Source organism: Monopterus albus, unplaced genomic scaffold, assembly GCF_001952655.1.
Source record: "Monopterus albus unplaced genomic scaffold, M_albus_1.0 scaffold7.1, whole genome shotgun sequence".
In the NCBI taxonomy this organism is placed as follows: domain Eukaryota; kingdom Metazoa; phylum Chordata; class Actinopteri; order Synbranchiformes; family Synbranchidae; genus Monopterus; species Monopterus albus.
Window position 1 is genome coordinate 1,921,624 of NW_018127887.1, and position 16,480 is coordinate 1,938,103.

General features: G+C 42.7%; 2 protein-coding genes across 3 annotated transcripts in view; one reads left to right on the plus strand and one right to left on the minus strand.

Annotated features, from left to right (window-relative positions):
* The window catches only part of LOC109974723 (cyclin-dependent kinase 17), a 27,525-nt gene extending 16,573 nt beyond the window's left edge, over window positions 1-10,952 (minus strand). The window contains exons 1-2 of the mRNA XM_020625077.1: window positions 10,606-10,952; window positions 1,423-1,571 (exon numbers count right to left, since the gene is read on the minus strand). Coding sequence (XP_020480733.1) covers window positions 1,423-1,540 — 118 coding nt within the window. The 5' untranslated portion in view covers window positions 1,541-1,571; window positions 10,606-10,952. The remainder of the gene's footprint in view (window positions 1-1,422; window positions 1,572-10,605) is intronic.
* ucmab (upper zone of growth plate and cartilage matrix associated b) lies at window positions 9,454-16,327 on the plus strand. Of its 2 annotated transcripts, none has more exons than XM_020625138.1 (5): window positions 9,454-9,519; window positions 12,641-12,703; window positions 12,798-12,893; window positions 15,367-15,465; window positions 15,558-16,327. In XM_020625138.1, exons 1-5 carry the CDS (start codon window positions 9,507-9,509, stop codon window positions 15,653-15,655), a joined length of 369 nt encoding a protein of 122 aa, XP_020480794.1. In that variant the 5' UTR covers window positions 9,454-9,506; the 3' UTR covers window positions 15,656-16,327. The 2 variants fall into 2 exon arrangements, with proteins under 2 accessions (XP_020480794.1, XP_020480785.1); XM_020625129.1 differs by lacking the exon at window positions 9,454-9,519 and adding an exon at window positions 12,391-12,461.
* The last annotated feature ends 153 nt before the right edge of the window (window positions 16,328-16,480 follow it).

Below are 16,480 nucleotides of genomic sequence, written 5' to 3' on the forward strand. Positions count from 1 at the left end.
TATAAAAACAAAAAAATAATTTAAAAAAGACAAGAAAAAAATACTCCCTCTGTGTAACATCCAGGTCCTTATGCTGCCTCTCCCTTATCTCTGTCCAGCTGCTTCTGACAGCCTGTGTTCTGGGTTTTACATAATCAGATAAGGACCAGAATGTTTTCCCCAAATCACAGAGTTCAGATCACATCTCATCTGGCTACTCCATTCCATCTCCTCTCAGGCTGATAAAATCCACTCATGCAAGCTCCATTCACACACACGCACACACACAAAACATGGCTGTGTGTCACCAACTCACCAAGCGCTGAACACTCTGGCCAAGCCTGGTGTTAATCACTAAACAAAAAGCTCTTTAGAAAGCCCAGTTAGTTCTCAGAGGGGGGTGCATACAGGGCGGGGGGAGACTTGGACGATCTGACTAATGGCAGAAGGAGAATAAACATCTAATTTGGACAAAAGCAAGAAGAAAAAAAACACTGAAGACGGGACTGAAAGAAGCCTGGGGGAGAGTTCAGGGTGATCAAAAGACACGAAGACGAGATGAAAGATGCAAAAATGACAACAACAAAAAAAGCAGGGGGCTGCAATGAGATGCCTGGTTGGTTTCACCAAGTCATCCAAGTCACCGTGACAATGTCATGGAAACTTCAGAATGTTTCCAGACCCTGAGCGCTATAGCAACGACGTGGTGGCACACGGAGGCATGCTCTTTCCCCCGCTCCCTGCAGATTTTGTGAATACCAGTGAGATAAGCTGCTGTGCCACTGCTTTTATTTTGATGCCTTGAAGGCCACAACCTTCCGTGTAATCCAAATGAATGATGTAGCCAACTACAGTATCTGTGGGCACAGAGCAAAGTGTGCGTGGTCAATACAAAGTTGTAGAGGTAAAAGTCACAGCCAGTGTTGTAGTAGTGACTGGCAGGCTTGAATGGGCGTACAGTTCTCCCAGTTGAATTACCAGTACAAAAGAGCAACTGTTAGAAATGTCCAAAATGTCTTAACTATGGCTACAAAACTCCTAATAAAACATTCAGCAGTTGAACTCCATTTTCAAATTATGGGTGAATGTTAGACAAAATTCTGGATTTGGCTTTGGATACAAGTACTAACTGCAGTCCATTAAAATTCAGCAACTAGATCCTATTTCAGGCACAAACGTCATCACAGCAATGTTCTGGAGATTGTACATTCCTGGAGTCTGAATAAACCAAGATTTAAACCTTACTGTCTGTAGATGTGTGTGACCTGGGGCCCTCGATCTCACTGGGTCAAACAAACTAAACTCCTCGGTCACTTTTCCAAGATATTCCTCTGACAAACATTAAGGACATGATTAGAAAATTCCAACAGAAATTTAGAAAGGTGGGAACTATTTCTGGATAGGACGGCACCTCATCAACATTTATAAACCGATAAAGCTCACCGCTGTCCTTCAGGCCATTCTCCTCGATGGTCATCTGCTCGGCCAGCTCAGACAGCGACTCATCGATGGTGTGGCTTCCTCGTAGCGTTTGAGAGAGACGTCTCTTGAACCGCTTCATTTTCTCCAAGGAGCTCTCAGGAAGGGGAGGCCTGAGGACGGCAAAAAAAAAAAAGACCTGTGTGAGTTGTGGTTGTGACCCATGTAACACAATGATAAGAAGAGAAAGAGTTCTGATTACAGAAGAATGCCACCACTATCTGTGGTGCTGAAGCCAGCCTTGACAGTTCACTGACAACATCTACACTGTAAACTGTCTTTAATTTACAAGAACACACCTCATCTGCCTGCAGGCATGTTTCACAAGCCCACATAAAGAGCCAAACCAAAGACGTTGTTATATCACCAGCGACCTGACTGGTCAAACAATCACACACTCATCCACACTGTGATGCTAATTATGACTCAGCTCATTCCGGCACACTGCATTCCTTCTCCCGGGGAAACATGACAGGTCTGTGAGAGAATCTTACGGGTGAGTTCAGAATACAATCCCTGCTGCACCGGACTGTAAAAGCAAATCCTAAAACGGGGGATTTGCTATTTGCTACTGAATGGAGTAGGGATAGTCTGGGCCACAGGGTCCGCAGTTCACATTCCAGCTGCATTTACTGTGTGCATGAGACTGACAGGTTGTGAGAGATAGAGACTGTATATGTGTGAGAGAAGAAAAAAAAAATCTGTGAGATAATCTGTGTAAGGAGAGGAAACAGATTTCAAATCGAGACTGACTATAACTGAGAATGTCTGGCAGGAGCAGATTACAAGCAGCCGCTCCCTGAAACCTCAGTGACTGCAGATCTCGACATGTGTTCTGTAATGAGGACAACGAGTTAAGCCAGACAACACACAACCAGCACCAGGCCCTCAGGGCTTCCTGCCTGGTCAACTATTCCCTTGTGGCAGCCTTTTGTCTTCCACATAACCCGAATTCCATTCAGAGACGCATCAACCAGCACCGAACTTTAAAACTACTGCCTTTGGAAAACATGGTAAAGGCAGAGTATGGTTGAAAGGACCCTGACTCAAACTTCATGTTCCCCATATCATGGTGCACAAAACAAAACGGAGCACAAGCACAGCAGGGCACAAAGTTCAGAAACATTGTTGTTTCAAAATATGAAACATCACTTGCTTGGTCCAATCAGCAGTTCACAGTATGAAAAAGAGGAAAAACTGTAAATGGTCACATTTGAAAACAAAGACTGTCTATTTCTCCTGATAACTAACTCATTAACTGATTAAGGAATAATCACAACTGTTGCTGGCTACGGCAGTCAACCCAAACTGGCAAAATCAGATTTGATCTGAAACAAGTCAGAGCCAATGAAAAAGTTACAACACAACAGTGGCAGCCAGTCGACAAACAAAACTGATTTCAAACCTGGGTTTAAACCTGGGATGAGGAAGAGGCCATGCAGCTGCTTAGTCACCTTTATGTTTATGAGCTACAGAGACTGGTTAAACCAGGTTTTAATATGCACTGAGCCTGTCTCCATTCCCTCCACACAGCAGATAGCAGTTACCGTCTGCCTGAACTGGGCTTAAGGCCAAAGCAAACTGGGACAGTGCAAATATAAAACATTAAGCTGCAGATCAGGAGCAGTCAAACTGCAGGAGCAAACAGTCATACATTTACAGCCTCAGACAACAATTCATACCTACATTACCCACAACGCAGCTCACTCAACTGCTGAGGGTTGGAGATTCAGGTGCAATATGCCAGTAGCAGCTAATGTAGCCTTGAACCACTCACTCAGATGAGGAGCAGGGTACAGAAGTCTGGTAAGATCAGTCCTTTCTAACACCAGGGCAACAAGAGGACACAAATTTTCACCCGTATTTGAAGAACCATCCAAAATGGGATTGCCTCGTTGAGACGCTGTGATGCAACTAGTCTTCAAATGCATCCTTTGAAGGCTGCGTCCCCTGAACTGGGACAGCTTCTGTGTAAAATCAGTACTCACTACTTTCAAGTACAGCCTCACTTTTCCAATTCAGAATAGTCCAAATATATACTTTTAAATAATCTTGTTTTGTGCAGTTTTCATCTTACATGTATACATGCTTCAATTGTGCGCTCTTAGTCAAATATCAATCAATCTAATTATTCCTGGAACCAAAATGAGGCCAAACAACAGCTTCACAGTCATAACAGGTTCACATCAGTCAGTTCCACCTCATGACACAGTGCTAGCATGGACAAGCAGCCTGTCATCTCCTGAACATCTCACTGCATTAGCCACACTCCTGCTGCAGTCTTACACACAGCCTGCAACACAGAAAAGGCTCACTCATAACCCTGATGGAAAACTTTCCAACACTGCTGAAGGAGCCAACCAACCCGTCAAAACACTGGTGGTTTAGTGGTCTTCGTAAGAGTTATGACTATGAAAGTAATAAAAACTAGTAACTAATCAGTAATGAACAGCCCTAATTCTGATATTATTCAAGACAACACCAATGCTATATTAAGTTTACAATATACTGTTTGTGCAGTTAACTTCTCATCAGTTTCTATAGTATAATCCAGAATCCCCTCTTAATTCATAAATGTATATGACAGGGATTGAGGGGGCACATTAACATCTCATAAATAACTGGGATGTGAACTACTATCCAGCAGGTTCATGGGACAAAAAGAAATCTAACAGCAGCAGTAGAAAGGAGAAAGGGGGCTGTCTACCCATTTCCGCTGGCCCACGTCCCTGCTCTGGAATCGAGTGTGGCACTTTGGACATGATCCCTCTTCTGAGCCTTAGCTCTGCTCCCCTAAATAGGCTGGATCCACTGGGAGGTCGCCAGGGAGGGGAGGAATTGAGCACCACGCTGATTTGGGATTTGTTCCCAAGGCAACCCCACTGCTTTTTCCATGTTGAAAATGCAGCACAGGGCAAGAGTCTGCATATATGCTGATTTTCCAGTTCTATTCATTTCATACCCTATAGCAACCATGACCCCACCACCACTGCCACTGCTCCTGCAGCTCCCCTTCACATCTACATTTTTTTTTTACCCCCTAAACCAAGGCAACAAAAAAAAGAGGGTTCACACACTCACATCAATGAAATATTTCCTTTCATTTAGCCCAAACACAGGGCAGCAGTTTCAGCTATGCCTTCTCTGGTGTGCAATACTACACACAGGTGAGCTCACCTTAGGTTTTGACTACATACCCAAACTCCTCCTTTTCTGTCTATTGTTGAGCGCCATGTTCTTTACCATTATCCCCCCAAAACAGCCATTTATATCCACAATAACCTCAATCTCACCTCATTAACTGACACCAGCGGTATGCTAGACTGCATTTCCCACCTCTTCTTTTCCTGGCAGTGCAGCAAGCAGAACAACACAGGCGAGGGGGGAGGGGGGTTGAAGGATGCTGCAGTGGTGACAACAGACATATGCATCATATGGATTCTGTCCTTTTACTGCTGTATCAAGGAGCAAACATTACTGTGCCCACAGTAAACAGCGGACTTCTAAAAGTATAAGGCCAGAGATCCTGCTGTGAAAAGCCATAACCCCTTTTGGGAGCCCTGCAATGACAGACTAACCACCATCACTGCAGAAGTCTGTAATTGTCCCACTTCTGCTAGATGAACCAGTCACGCCACAGACACCATCCCTGCCACAGGGCGACTGCTGTCCGGGCCACACACAGAAACAAGAAAAGAAAGGTCACAGCCTCTCTGTGACCCCTCCAGGGTTCAGTGAACCACCTAATGTCACTGGCTGCAGGAGTACAGGAGTCCCAGAAAACCCGCCTGCTTCTGCTCCCCTGGCTGCTTCGCTCACAGAAGACAGCAGAGAACAAGTGTAACTGTTGGCATGATTCATGAGTGAGCTCAGCCTCCTTTTTCTAAAGAGCAGCCTTTTCTCATCCTGGCCAAGACAATGAGGACAAGAGTGAAGGAGATGGCTCCATTATGGGGGCCTTATATAAAGGCTGCATTGTGCACAGTAGAAAGTTTTTTTTTTTTTACGAAGAGCAAGAGCAGGAGGCAATGGTGGCTGCGTGGTGGTGAGCTGAGCTGAGCTGAGCAGTGCTGAGCATGACAACCAGGCAGGCATGTTCACCCCCACGCACTGCAGCAGGTGAGACCTTACAGCAGCAACGAGGTGTTTAAACTTCACCAAGGCCACGAACAAAAGGAGTTTCATCACATTCAACCTCTTCTCTGCTCTTATCCATGATCACCGACACACATTCTTTCCTCACCCTGCTGTCACCTTCGTCCATATGGTCAAGTGGTGCTGACAGACAGGTCGGTGCTGATGTGTGCGTGTGTGTGTGTGTGTGGAATAAAACATCCACATCAGTCAGAACCTGTGGTTGAAGAACGCCAGGCCAGACCAGTGACGCACGGCCACAGATCTCACAGTCAGTGAGATGCTACACTGGCTGATTAACATTGCTGCTATGGTTACAGCGGTTTGAGTGACAGGTCTGCTCTTAGCAGAGCTGTGTGGCCTCATGTCAGACGGTAGACAACTGGGTTCAATACTGCAGGTCAGTAGTTGCAGTTTAACAGTATGGATCTGTAAACCTCAGGACGAACTGGTGTTAATGGAGAACATCCTAAAAAACACAATGCATCAGGATCTGAGTGGCTTAGCACTTCAGCTAAACTATTTTTTGTAGGAAACCCTGCAGTCAAAAACAAAACAGAGAGCAACATTCTCGAAATTGTAGTAGCTGCAATCGACTGAATTTTTCAACACTACCAATAGCTGTATTATTTATGACACTGAACCACATTACTGTACGTTTTTAAAACAGTGCTAACACAAAAATTAGCCATTTTGACTATCAGCATCTGTATTAAAGATAAATGTAGGATACACATTGTCGTAAAAACTAATAAAAAGAATCACAATACAAAACTAATCTAAGCTCCCTTCATAAATATGTCACGAATAGTCAACGAATGACAGATATTAAACACCCCATTTAAATGGAAATGATGCATCTGGAACACCGCTTACACCTCTCATGATAGCGCAGTTTAAGAATGGGCTGAAATGTCAGATGACAGATAAGCCTCATTGATCCATCTGGGTTCACATTAGGTCACTCATATCAACAGACATGGTTTGATTTTACCTTGCAGGAAGCAGACTGGTGTTAGTCAATCCATTTTTGGGGAAAAAGTTCTAGTTGTCTGGTTGGAAAATGAAATGTTTTCCGACTGAACTATTTTACAGGTTGGATATACAGCTATGGTGATAGCTTTCATCTATTCTAAATAAAAGGCAGCGTGATTGTCACAGACTCTCGTCTTGCTCATTATGGAGATAACTGCCAAAGGATGGACTCGTCTGATTTAAGGTCCAGTCAAGTCACCTGGCATCTGCAGAGCATTAGACATCAGAGAGAGCGACAGTTAGCCACCCCCCTCCCTGTCCGTTTGCGCCACCCTCGCATCAGCAGCCCCAGCAGATCCTGACAGCCTTTCATGACAGTTAAAACAGAACAAGTCCAGGCTGCTAAATAACAGAGGGCAGATGCCAGGATTGGGTTATCAGAATATCAGTTACCATATCAAACTGCAAACACAAACAGCTTTCAGTTGCCTTTGTTGTAACTTCAGAAAGTCTGCTTGTCACGCTCAGCATGACTCAGGAACTTAAAGTAGTATCTTGATTATTTTCAGAACCAATTATTGTTCAGTTAATTATTTACCTTGTGAAATGGCGAAAGATACAGAAAAATCACAATCGGAGCCAAAATGTTTAGCTGATTAGCTGAAAAAAAATGTCAAACATTACTGAGTTCCAGCTTCTCAAGCAGGATTGACTGTCTTGTGATAGTAAGCCGATTATCTTTGGGTTTTGGGCAAAACTTTGGGGTTTAAGAAATTTTGATGGCATTTCAAATGAAAATAATTGTTAGCTGCAAGCCTAAACCCGTTGCTAATCCAAAATGTCGTCTTCAAACTGTCTTCAGAATTTGAAATAACTCACTTTACAAAGATATTAAACAGAAAAGAAAAAAAAATCAACATTGAGATTTGAAAAGCTACAACCAGCAAATGTTTGGACACCATTTGATTATTAGTACTGTTGCAGATTAATTTTCTGTTGACTAATCTACTATTCTTTTGAGCTGTTGTCTGTGCTTTTCCATTATATATGTATGCATGTGATGAAAAAACAAACATTGTGGAAAAACTTATTTCCATCATGCTCCTTGTTCATTCAAACAAGCCAGTGGTGAGAAACTCTCTAAGCTTTGAATTAAATGGAAAACTGATAATGTCATTAAGAAAGAAGCTAATGTTTATTTTTAGCCATGGTCTACTTTCTCTGTCCCTGATTAGAAAATCTTACTGAGCTGAGGCTGAGTGGGCCTGGGGGTGTCTATATTCAGCTAGTTAAAACCCAAACACATGGGTTTAATGTGCTCTTTATTAGACTACTTCAACACATCTCAAATATGCATATGGTTTGGATGTGTGTGTGTGTGTGTGTGTGTCTGCCTGCTTCCAAATAAAGATTGGACAAGTGTTCAGACAGCGCCTGGAAATCCTTCCAAGAGCAATGTGAAAAAAGGCCATATTTGTCTTCCACCTGTTTCAGACATTAATACAGCGGATGACGACCCAGACACATAGTTTAAGTTATTACTGCACAACTGATTTGTTGTTGGGAACACTGGACACCTACAGATTCAGACCGAAGACTTGCAAGCAGCAGCAGCAGTTGTGTTGTGGGCCGAGACTGCGTATGAGGAGCTGAGCTGCATGCCAGTGCCAGTGTTCTTGTGTTAAAGCAGCAGAGAAAGGAGAAAGAGTTTGTATACATGGCTATCTATAGACAAGAGCAGAGCCAGTGATATAGCAGCTGCTCCCCAGAGCGCAGTGACACGTTAACCTTCAGCCGGCTGTCTTGGCCTGTTGCTTAAACATGAGCTCTCACACACAGACAAGCTCGGAGAAAATGCACACTTGTATTAGCAAAAGACGGACAAGGAATTAAACTCACCCACAAAGCCTGTAAAGTTCAGTTTAACATCGTTCTGTGTGTGTGTGTAGAGTACAAGTCTCAACAAACACACATCCATTCATGTGTACGCTCACACGCAACACGTACACATACAAGAGCATCATCCGATCCGCACTGGGACTCGAGGGATCAGCGCCGGTTGTTTCACCGCGTTTCCGTGCCCCCTGCCACTACCCTTTCCAGGGCCTTCACCAAGGGAACGGCAAGACAAACCAACACACGGGCACACTGTCTCCTCACAGGTCCCTGGCATCCTGCAGGTACCAGGTTCAACACAAGGTCTTTTGGGCCCAAACCCGACACACCCTGTGAATCCCCGGAATATGACACCTCTGAGAGGAAACCCAGCACTGGCTGTGGACCTGAAACCTGCTCACAGGTATATGAGCGAAAGTGCTATGCCAGTTCTTTCATTCAGCCATCAGCAAAACAATATAAACTACAAACAGTGACAAGATGGACAGAACCTGTCAAAGCTGCCTCCAAATGTTTGCTGCTTTACTTATTTCTGATCAAAGGGTTTATTCAAATCATATCTTTGACATTATTTATGGAAAAGTTCTTGTGCAGCCGCTACTTAACATTTAATATGTGAGAAGTTTCTCTTGCTAAATGAAAAAAGGGCTCTTTAGAAGAACACTGATCTTCCTCAAAATAAGGTATAAAAAAGTAGTGCGCTGAGACTGTATCAACATAGTATCAAAAACAATGCGAGAGGCATAAACAGTGAGCGAGGAAAAATCTGACACCATCACTTGACTTTCAGCATAACTAAATGATATGAGCCTTACTGACAGCTGAAATGATGAACTAATAAGTTGATCAACAGAAAAGTAGGTTAACTGGTGACTCTAAATTGCCAGTAGGTGTGAGTATGAGAGGCTGTCTGTCTCTGGTTGTCAGCTTGTGACAAGAACGGTGACCTGTCCAGGGTGCATCCCACCTCTCGCTCAGTGTCAGCTGGGATTGGTTCCAGCCCTGTGACCCTCTGCAGGAAAAGCTGCCTAGATAATGGATGGATGTTTTGGAGAGGTGTGTATTCAACTTTGTCATTTTGAAGGAAGTCATTTGTGGCGCTGTTGAGTTGTACAGCATTACAACAGGCCTGTTGCAACGGAGATGTACCTAATAAACTGGCAATTTCATGTATGCACATGATTGGAAAAAAATCTTGGCGATGATGTCCATATCACCCTGTTCCAGTCAGGGTTTTTTAATATGTCCTGGAGCAGTAGACTTAGAATGGAGCCTTTAAAACATGTGACAATAAATATGTAAGCACATGGCTCCTGGGTGTTTTCACACCCAAATAAACTTCCTCATCAGTCTCCCATGAGAGCCCCCATAGCAATGTGTTCCAGGCCCACATCCTGCCAACTTCACACTCATCTCCTACAAACATATACACTCATACCACCTCAAAGGTTAAACCCCCACTGAGAAAAGACAAGTACAGGAATTCATGGAAAGCTGCGTCTTTAGGCGAATTTCCTAGACACTGCTGTGAGTCCTTCTCAGACCATTTCCCCTGCAGGCTCCTGTCCTGGCCTTCCTACAACAGCTAAAACGGCCTGAATCTCTTAATACTGACTGTGTGGGAGTCCAGAGACCGACACCGTTTGCAGCAGCTTCATTCACCTATAGCTAGCCAACGCTTTTGGAATGAGAAGACAGGTCATCGAAATGTGGGTCAGTGAATGTTTTGGTGGCAACTATGCAAGACGATACACGCAGAGCAAGCAGCCCTCCCTCCCTCACACAGTTCAGTGTCAGCCCACCAGCCGACTGTGAGCTGCTCGGAGTAGTATTTAACAATATGCTCAACTCGGTGCAGAAACAAAACCACCAAACTCGCTGAACTCATCATTCACGTACGCGTCACACGGCGCACCTCAATTTGTTTTAGTTAAATGCGGATATTCACCGGTGACTGGGACAAGCCGAATAGCTCACAACAAGCGGCTGTATTCACACCGAAGGCTGTGAAGTAAACACTGCTACATAGTTTAGCCTGTTCTGTATCAACGCAGGGTGGTGGGACTGTTTCGGTCGGCCTGGCTCAGACCGGTGGTTGTTTCACAGAAACTAACGAAAACCGAAAATGTTAACGACTCTCACCAGAAACGGTGAACGCTGTTCCGGCCAGAGTCCCCGACCTCGGAGCTTCTTCTCAGGCCGGATGCCGTCTTTCCTTCTGATCGTGAAAAAAAGCAGCGACTGCTCGTTCTTCTTTGTGGTTCTGCTGTGGTACTCGCTGCCTTCTGGTGTCCAATGTCGCTTATATCCTCGGGGTGGTGGTGTCCAGAAGCATTGCTTGTTTCTGGGTTTAAAGTTTCACTACTGGCGGGAAGTAAGAAGCGTTGTCGGTCGGACACACCGTAGCGGTGTAAAAGACGACGGTGACTACTGCTTAATCTGTGTCCTCTGCTTGCGTATGCCGTAAAGGATCCCTTGCCACCACCGCAGCCGAGTCACGTACATGTCAGCGAGGGGGACAGCGCCTCCTAACGGTGCCTGTTGGAAATGACACCGAGGTGGGCGGTGAAGCCGCACAGCAGCACCTGCTGGAGGAAATGCTGCAGTCCTAACATCTACAACAGTGACTGTACACTGAAAGTCAGCGATCTACAACCAAATACTGCATGTCACAAGAAACCAGTAGTCCTGCATACTGCACGCAATAGCACATCCATTGCCACATTTATCCTAATAAATGAATTAACAAGTAAGCACATCTGTAGGGGTTATTATAGTAATTAGTAATAAAGCAATTATTAGTGGATTTAAGAAATCTGAAAATTCAACATTTTTCAGCCTGTAATTTTATGTCATCTCATCATCATCATCATCATCATCTTTATTTACTCCCAGACTCTGAGTCTAAAAGAGCTTCTGTTGTGAGAGCGAGGCTCTAATACTGTTAGCAACATGAAATAGTCAAACAGCTTAGCCAACATATTATACTTATAATATCAAAAATGTAAAATTTCAAAACTGCAGTGCAGATAAAAATGGAGAGTTTTTATTTATTTAAAACATTTTCTGTAATATTCAAATGTGACAAAAACCCTTTATCTTCAGTCAATGTATTTATCTATATTGATCTTAATACTTTATTTAGTACACTTCACTTTTGCATGTAATTTAGCTTTTATTTGTAGTGTACTTCATTGTTTTTGTGATTTATATGAAGTGGCTGCTTCCTTTCCTTCCTTATTGTATATTCAGGACGTCTCACCATTTGATATGATATTCACGTGGTGCAAAGTGGACATTCTCACTTCACATATGCTCAAGTTTTTCCTCCACTTTTCTTTCACCTCCTCGGGCAACAATCCCCCCATCCTGAATCGACCCACAAAACAATTTCAACATTCACTCTTTTTTGAGGCACAGCCAGAATTCAGGTAAGGAAAAACTCGAGCAAACAGCAAGCTGCATACTTTCCGACATGCAGAAGCAGAGAGAGCGGCCTTGCTGAGGGGCCCATGTCATTATTATTATATGCCATCAAGTGTAGGTATTAACCAGGTAGGTGGTGCATAGTCAGCCTGGAGTGTAATTTCTATGGTAAACCATACCTTTTTTTTAAACAATATGACTAAAAAAGCAGGCCTTCACTGGCCCATGCTACTTGACAAAAGGTAGGTCCCATGGTGTCGCTTCATCTTATGACTGAAAAAATCAGTGGTTAAAGGAGCCCAGTAAGTCCAAACTGAGTCCTCAGTGCCTTCCTGTCCCCTCGTGGCTCCTTGCTAGATTCAGCCTCTTATCAGATCTGCTCAGTCACTCCCTCCTCTGACAAGCAGTCAGTAGTCCTCCCAGTGCCCACCCACTTCTTTCTAGGCTACTCACTTCTCTGCCCCCTGATCCCCTCCATTTCTTCTATCTCAGCAACTTGGACATAGACCTAAAGATGTCTTGGACATATGCAACCCTCCTGGGTCTCCTCGCTGTGCTCTACGCACTTTCATGTGAGTCTCAAGCAGGAGAATCTGGAATTTGTTTGTTTTTGTATCTTGAATGTGGATTTGGTATCAGGAGTATCTTGCTTGGACCCAGTAATGATAGTTGTTTTGTTATTTGAGGTAAGCAAAGGAGCCTCAATTCTGTGTTTTAATTTAGAAGGTTCATGTTTTGTCCTCTGACCCAGCGTCTCCAGAGGCAAACTCTGCATCTGTACCCAGCAGCAAAAGCAGCACTAAAGATCCACAAGGTGAGCAGCCACATCTGCTGCACCTCCTTTACTGTACACTTCTTGCTTTATCTCTGTATATTGTGAGCTGAACTCCCTCCTGCCTCTACTGCAGGTTCACTCAAGAGAATTATAATGAAGGAGGCCGACGCCTCAAACTTCTTCAGGAGACGCAGCAGACGGGGTGTGAAGTCTCAGGATGAGATTAACAGTGAGTTAGTCTGAGTTTGCGGTTTGTTTGGACTGAAATCTGTCCAGCCAAGGTGATTGTTTGTGGAAATGGTTGGCACTGGTGTTTCATTATATAAGTAAACATTTTGGCAACAGATGCACTCTCACTCTAATTTCCTCATGGCTTTGCCAGAATGGAAGTCATTATTTTGCATCCAACTTATTAATGATATGAGTGATGATTCAAGCCTTTTCAGAATTTGGGATTTAATAAAAAAAAAATCTAAAACTGTCTGCAGTACCCTGTTAATCACTTGTACTCCTTTTTCAGTGATTATAAAGTGTGTAGAAGTGGTTGACAGCACACGGGATTCTTTGGTTTCCAAACAGTCAGGTGTTTATGATCCTGCAACACAACAATAAAACTTTATGGCATGCATGAACCATCTACTACCTACCTACCTTTTCCTGTCATGATTTTAGATAACACTTGCTGTATTGTTATTTTAATAACTAATTTAACATCTGGCAAAGGTTAGTTAGCATTTGACTCTAAAAGAACTGTATGAAACCTTTACTGCTCCATGAGGGAATTTGTCTAGCACAAAGGACCCTCGGAAAAGAGCCTGAAAGATCAGACATCAACATCATCAGGGGAAAAAAGCTTATGCTAAATGTTCACAATACACAGCACTGATAATATGTGCAAAGTAAAACATACTGGTGTCATGTCAGACTTTATTAAACAGCCAAATTCTGCACTGAACTGGAGAAAATATCTCTTTATGTTCTCATCTTGAGAATACAGAGGCACAGTACTGGAAAATGTTCTAGGAAAATGACATTTTTGGCACATTCATAAATGAACTTACTCTTGAAACTGGATATTTTTTGTGGCCTTAATCAACAGTGAGTTAATAGGTTTGTGGCCGTCTGAATGTTTTTATGACTGTGGCGAGCACTGGCCTGACCAGAGAGCACCTCAGACCCATTCAATCACACGGCAGCTCTGCTTCCTCTGCTGAGTGCTGCAGTGGGAGCTACAGGGCAGCATGGAGCTCACACACCCACATCAGTGCAGATCTGACAATGAGCTCCTCACAAATTTTGTGAAATTTCACATACAGTTTGATGTCAGACATCCTTGGGTGATTTAACAGTGCTGTTTTGTACTCTTCTGCCAGGAAGGTGAGAGCACACAGTAAGACTGCTGCTTTGAGTTGTATAACATGCTGTGGATCTGTGTAGCAACAACAAGACATTGTGTGCTGTTACAGTAAAGGAGGAATGAAATGAACACAAAGCAGAGAACACAGTGAAAAGACTGAGATGGACGAGTGAGTGGGTGAGCGGCTGGGAGTTGGCAGCTGGCACAAGCAGAAAGGGGTCAGAGAAAAAGCAAGTAAAGAGTGAGACAAATAAATTGTGCTCACTTTGAAGAGCCTCTCCTGCTGCATAATGGCATGAAAGCACAATGCTTCTCTTGTAGCTACTGTACATAAAACAGTCAAGTGGAAGATTTCTGATATACGTATATGTTAGCTGTACATATATGTGTTTCAGTAGGTGGATAAGATGATGTTCAATTTTAAGGCAAAGGTTTGACATTAAAGATGGACATCAGACTGCAAACACATGCTCCTGTTTGACTTAAGGGTTTCTGTGTTAGTGAGCCATAAGAAGCAGCTTACCAGAGGTGTGTCAGGTGAAGACAGTGATGGATCAACCCTGCCGAGCAATGTCTGAAAAGGATAAGCAAGAGATAGTAGGCAGTTTGACAACACAGGCTGCAAATGGAGAAAACGCAACCAAATATATTAAAACAAATAAGCAGAAAACTTACATGTTAGTTGTCATTTTTTTTCCAACACCTGTAATGGTTTGTCAACCTCAGTGGCTTCACGAGTCACCATGGCACAACAGTAAGTGTGTCCCAGCCATATCCAGCCTTGTTGTTCACTTTTTAGTGGAGGACAAGGTCGTAGTCAGTGCCATTTGGAGCATTTCTGCATGTAGCTGTTTTCTGAATGTTTTAACTATGGCCTCATTAATAAACATATAATTGAATTGATACATTTCTGACAATTTCACCAAAAACAGAAATATTTTGAGCTTCTTAAACACAGATGTTAAGGTGGAAGTGTTGCACTGAAGTGCATACAATTGTACAGGTGTACCTAATAAAGTGGTCGGTGGGTGTATATTTATTGTTATAAGTGTCCTTATATGTAATTAATCAACTCCAGTGAAGTGTCTGTATGGGCTCCAAATCTTATTACAGTACTTTTCTTAATGTAATACTGTGAGTGTTTTAGGTTTTTGGGAAACAGAAACATAATACATATAACTATATATAATTTAAAGTCAGTTATTTAGTTTAACACTTCTGATGTCTTGTCTGGTCCTTTCTTAGCAAATAGCAGCTGGGTGAATATGACAACGTTCTACTGAATCTAAGATGTTTATCATTTTATATTCAGTTAATTCATTATCCTCTTCCTCTGTGAATGCAGTTGAGCAGAGGCAGGTTTTGGCCGCAGATGAACGAAGGAGAGAGTTTCACGAGGAGAAGAGGAATGAGTTTGAGAGCTTGGCTGAAGAGGAGGGTGATGGTAGGTACACTCCTCATGTCTGATGTAGCTGAGAGGGATGAGTTCATTCACCGTATCAACACATTCACCCACTGAAATTCTCAATCTTCCAGAACAAGATGAGAGGACCAGAGAGAACACTGAGCAGTGGAGAGAGTTCCACTATGATGGGATGTATCCTCCACATGAGTACAACCGTCACTCCGTCTGAGGGGCAGCAGGAGCAGAGAGTGATGCTGTTGGCTGACAGAATGCCAAGCTTTAAAAGAAACATCTTCAGCCTCACACCAAATAAGAAAGACTTGCTTTAGGTATTATAAGTGATGCAAAGGCCAATTTGTTTTATTTTTGTTTACGCTTGCCATTAATAACAGTAATTATTGATCATCTACTATTTATTTCCACAACCAATTATTTGGTCTGTAAAAAAGTTGTGTTTTAAATCAGAGTCCACAAGTTATACAGTAGATATAAAACTATTATATAATTCTGGAAACCCACAGACTTATTTGATATTATGAAGGGGAACAGCTGCTTAAAAAGTAGTCATCATCATAATTAACAGACAGAGAGCATATACGCTACCAGTAAAAACTTTGGATACATGTTCCCATTCTATTCAATGCAAAAGTTTTGACTAGTTTAAAAATTTTTAGCTGAACATCTGAACAGAATGTGTGATTGTCATTAGCAAAATAAAGCAAATCTCATACAATTAGGGAAAGTCAAGTATCAAGCTGATAGTTACATAGATGTGCAATGATTTTATGGCACATCACCAGAAGCAGAACAATTCCTATATATAGTATTTGCTCACTTGTAATAACAATTTATATACAACTCCAAATCAGAAAAAGTTGGGACAGCATGTAAAATCAAAATTAAAGCTGAAAATAGTGATTTGGGGTTGTGTATTACCTCTATCAGTTTAAAGTCTATATTCATTAAAATGTATAATGTAAGTAGTTTGTGCAGACTCTTACTCTTTTACTCCCTCTCAAAGAAGCAACAACACATGCAAACAAGCCTCTTTTTT

Bases quoted from the DNA above. Each gene is read 5' to 3' on its own strand.
- ucmab (XM_020625129.1), top strand. From the start codon at position 12,404: ATGTCTTGGACATATGCAACCCTCCTGGGTCTCCTCGCTGTGCTCTAC. The intron at 12,462-12,640 runs GTGAGTCTCAAG...CCTCTGACCCAG, and splicing joins TGTGCTCTACGCACTTTCAT to CGTCTCCAGAGGCAAACTCT. The intron at 15,466-15,557 runs GTAGGTACACTC...TCAATCTTCCAG, and splicing joins GGCTGAAGAGGAGGGTGATG to AACAAGATGAGAGGACCAGA.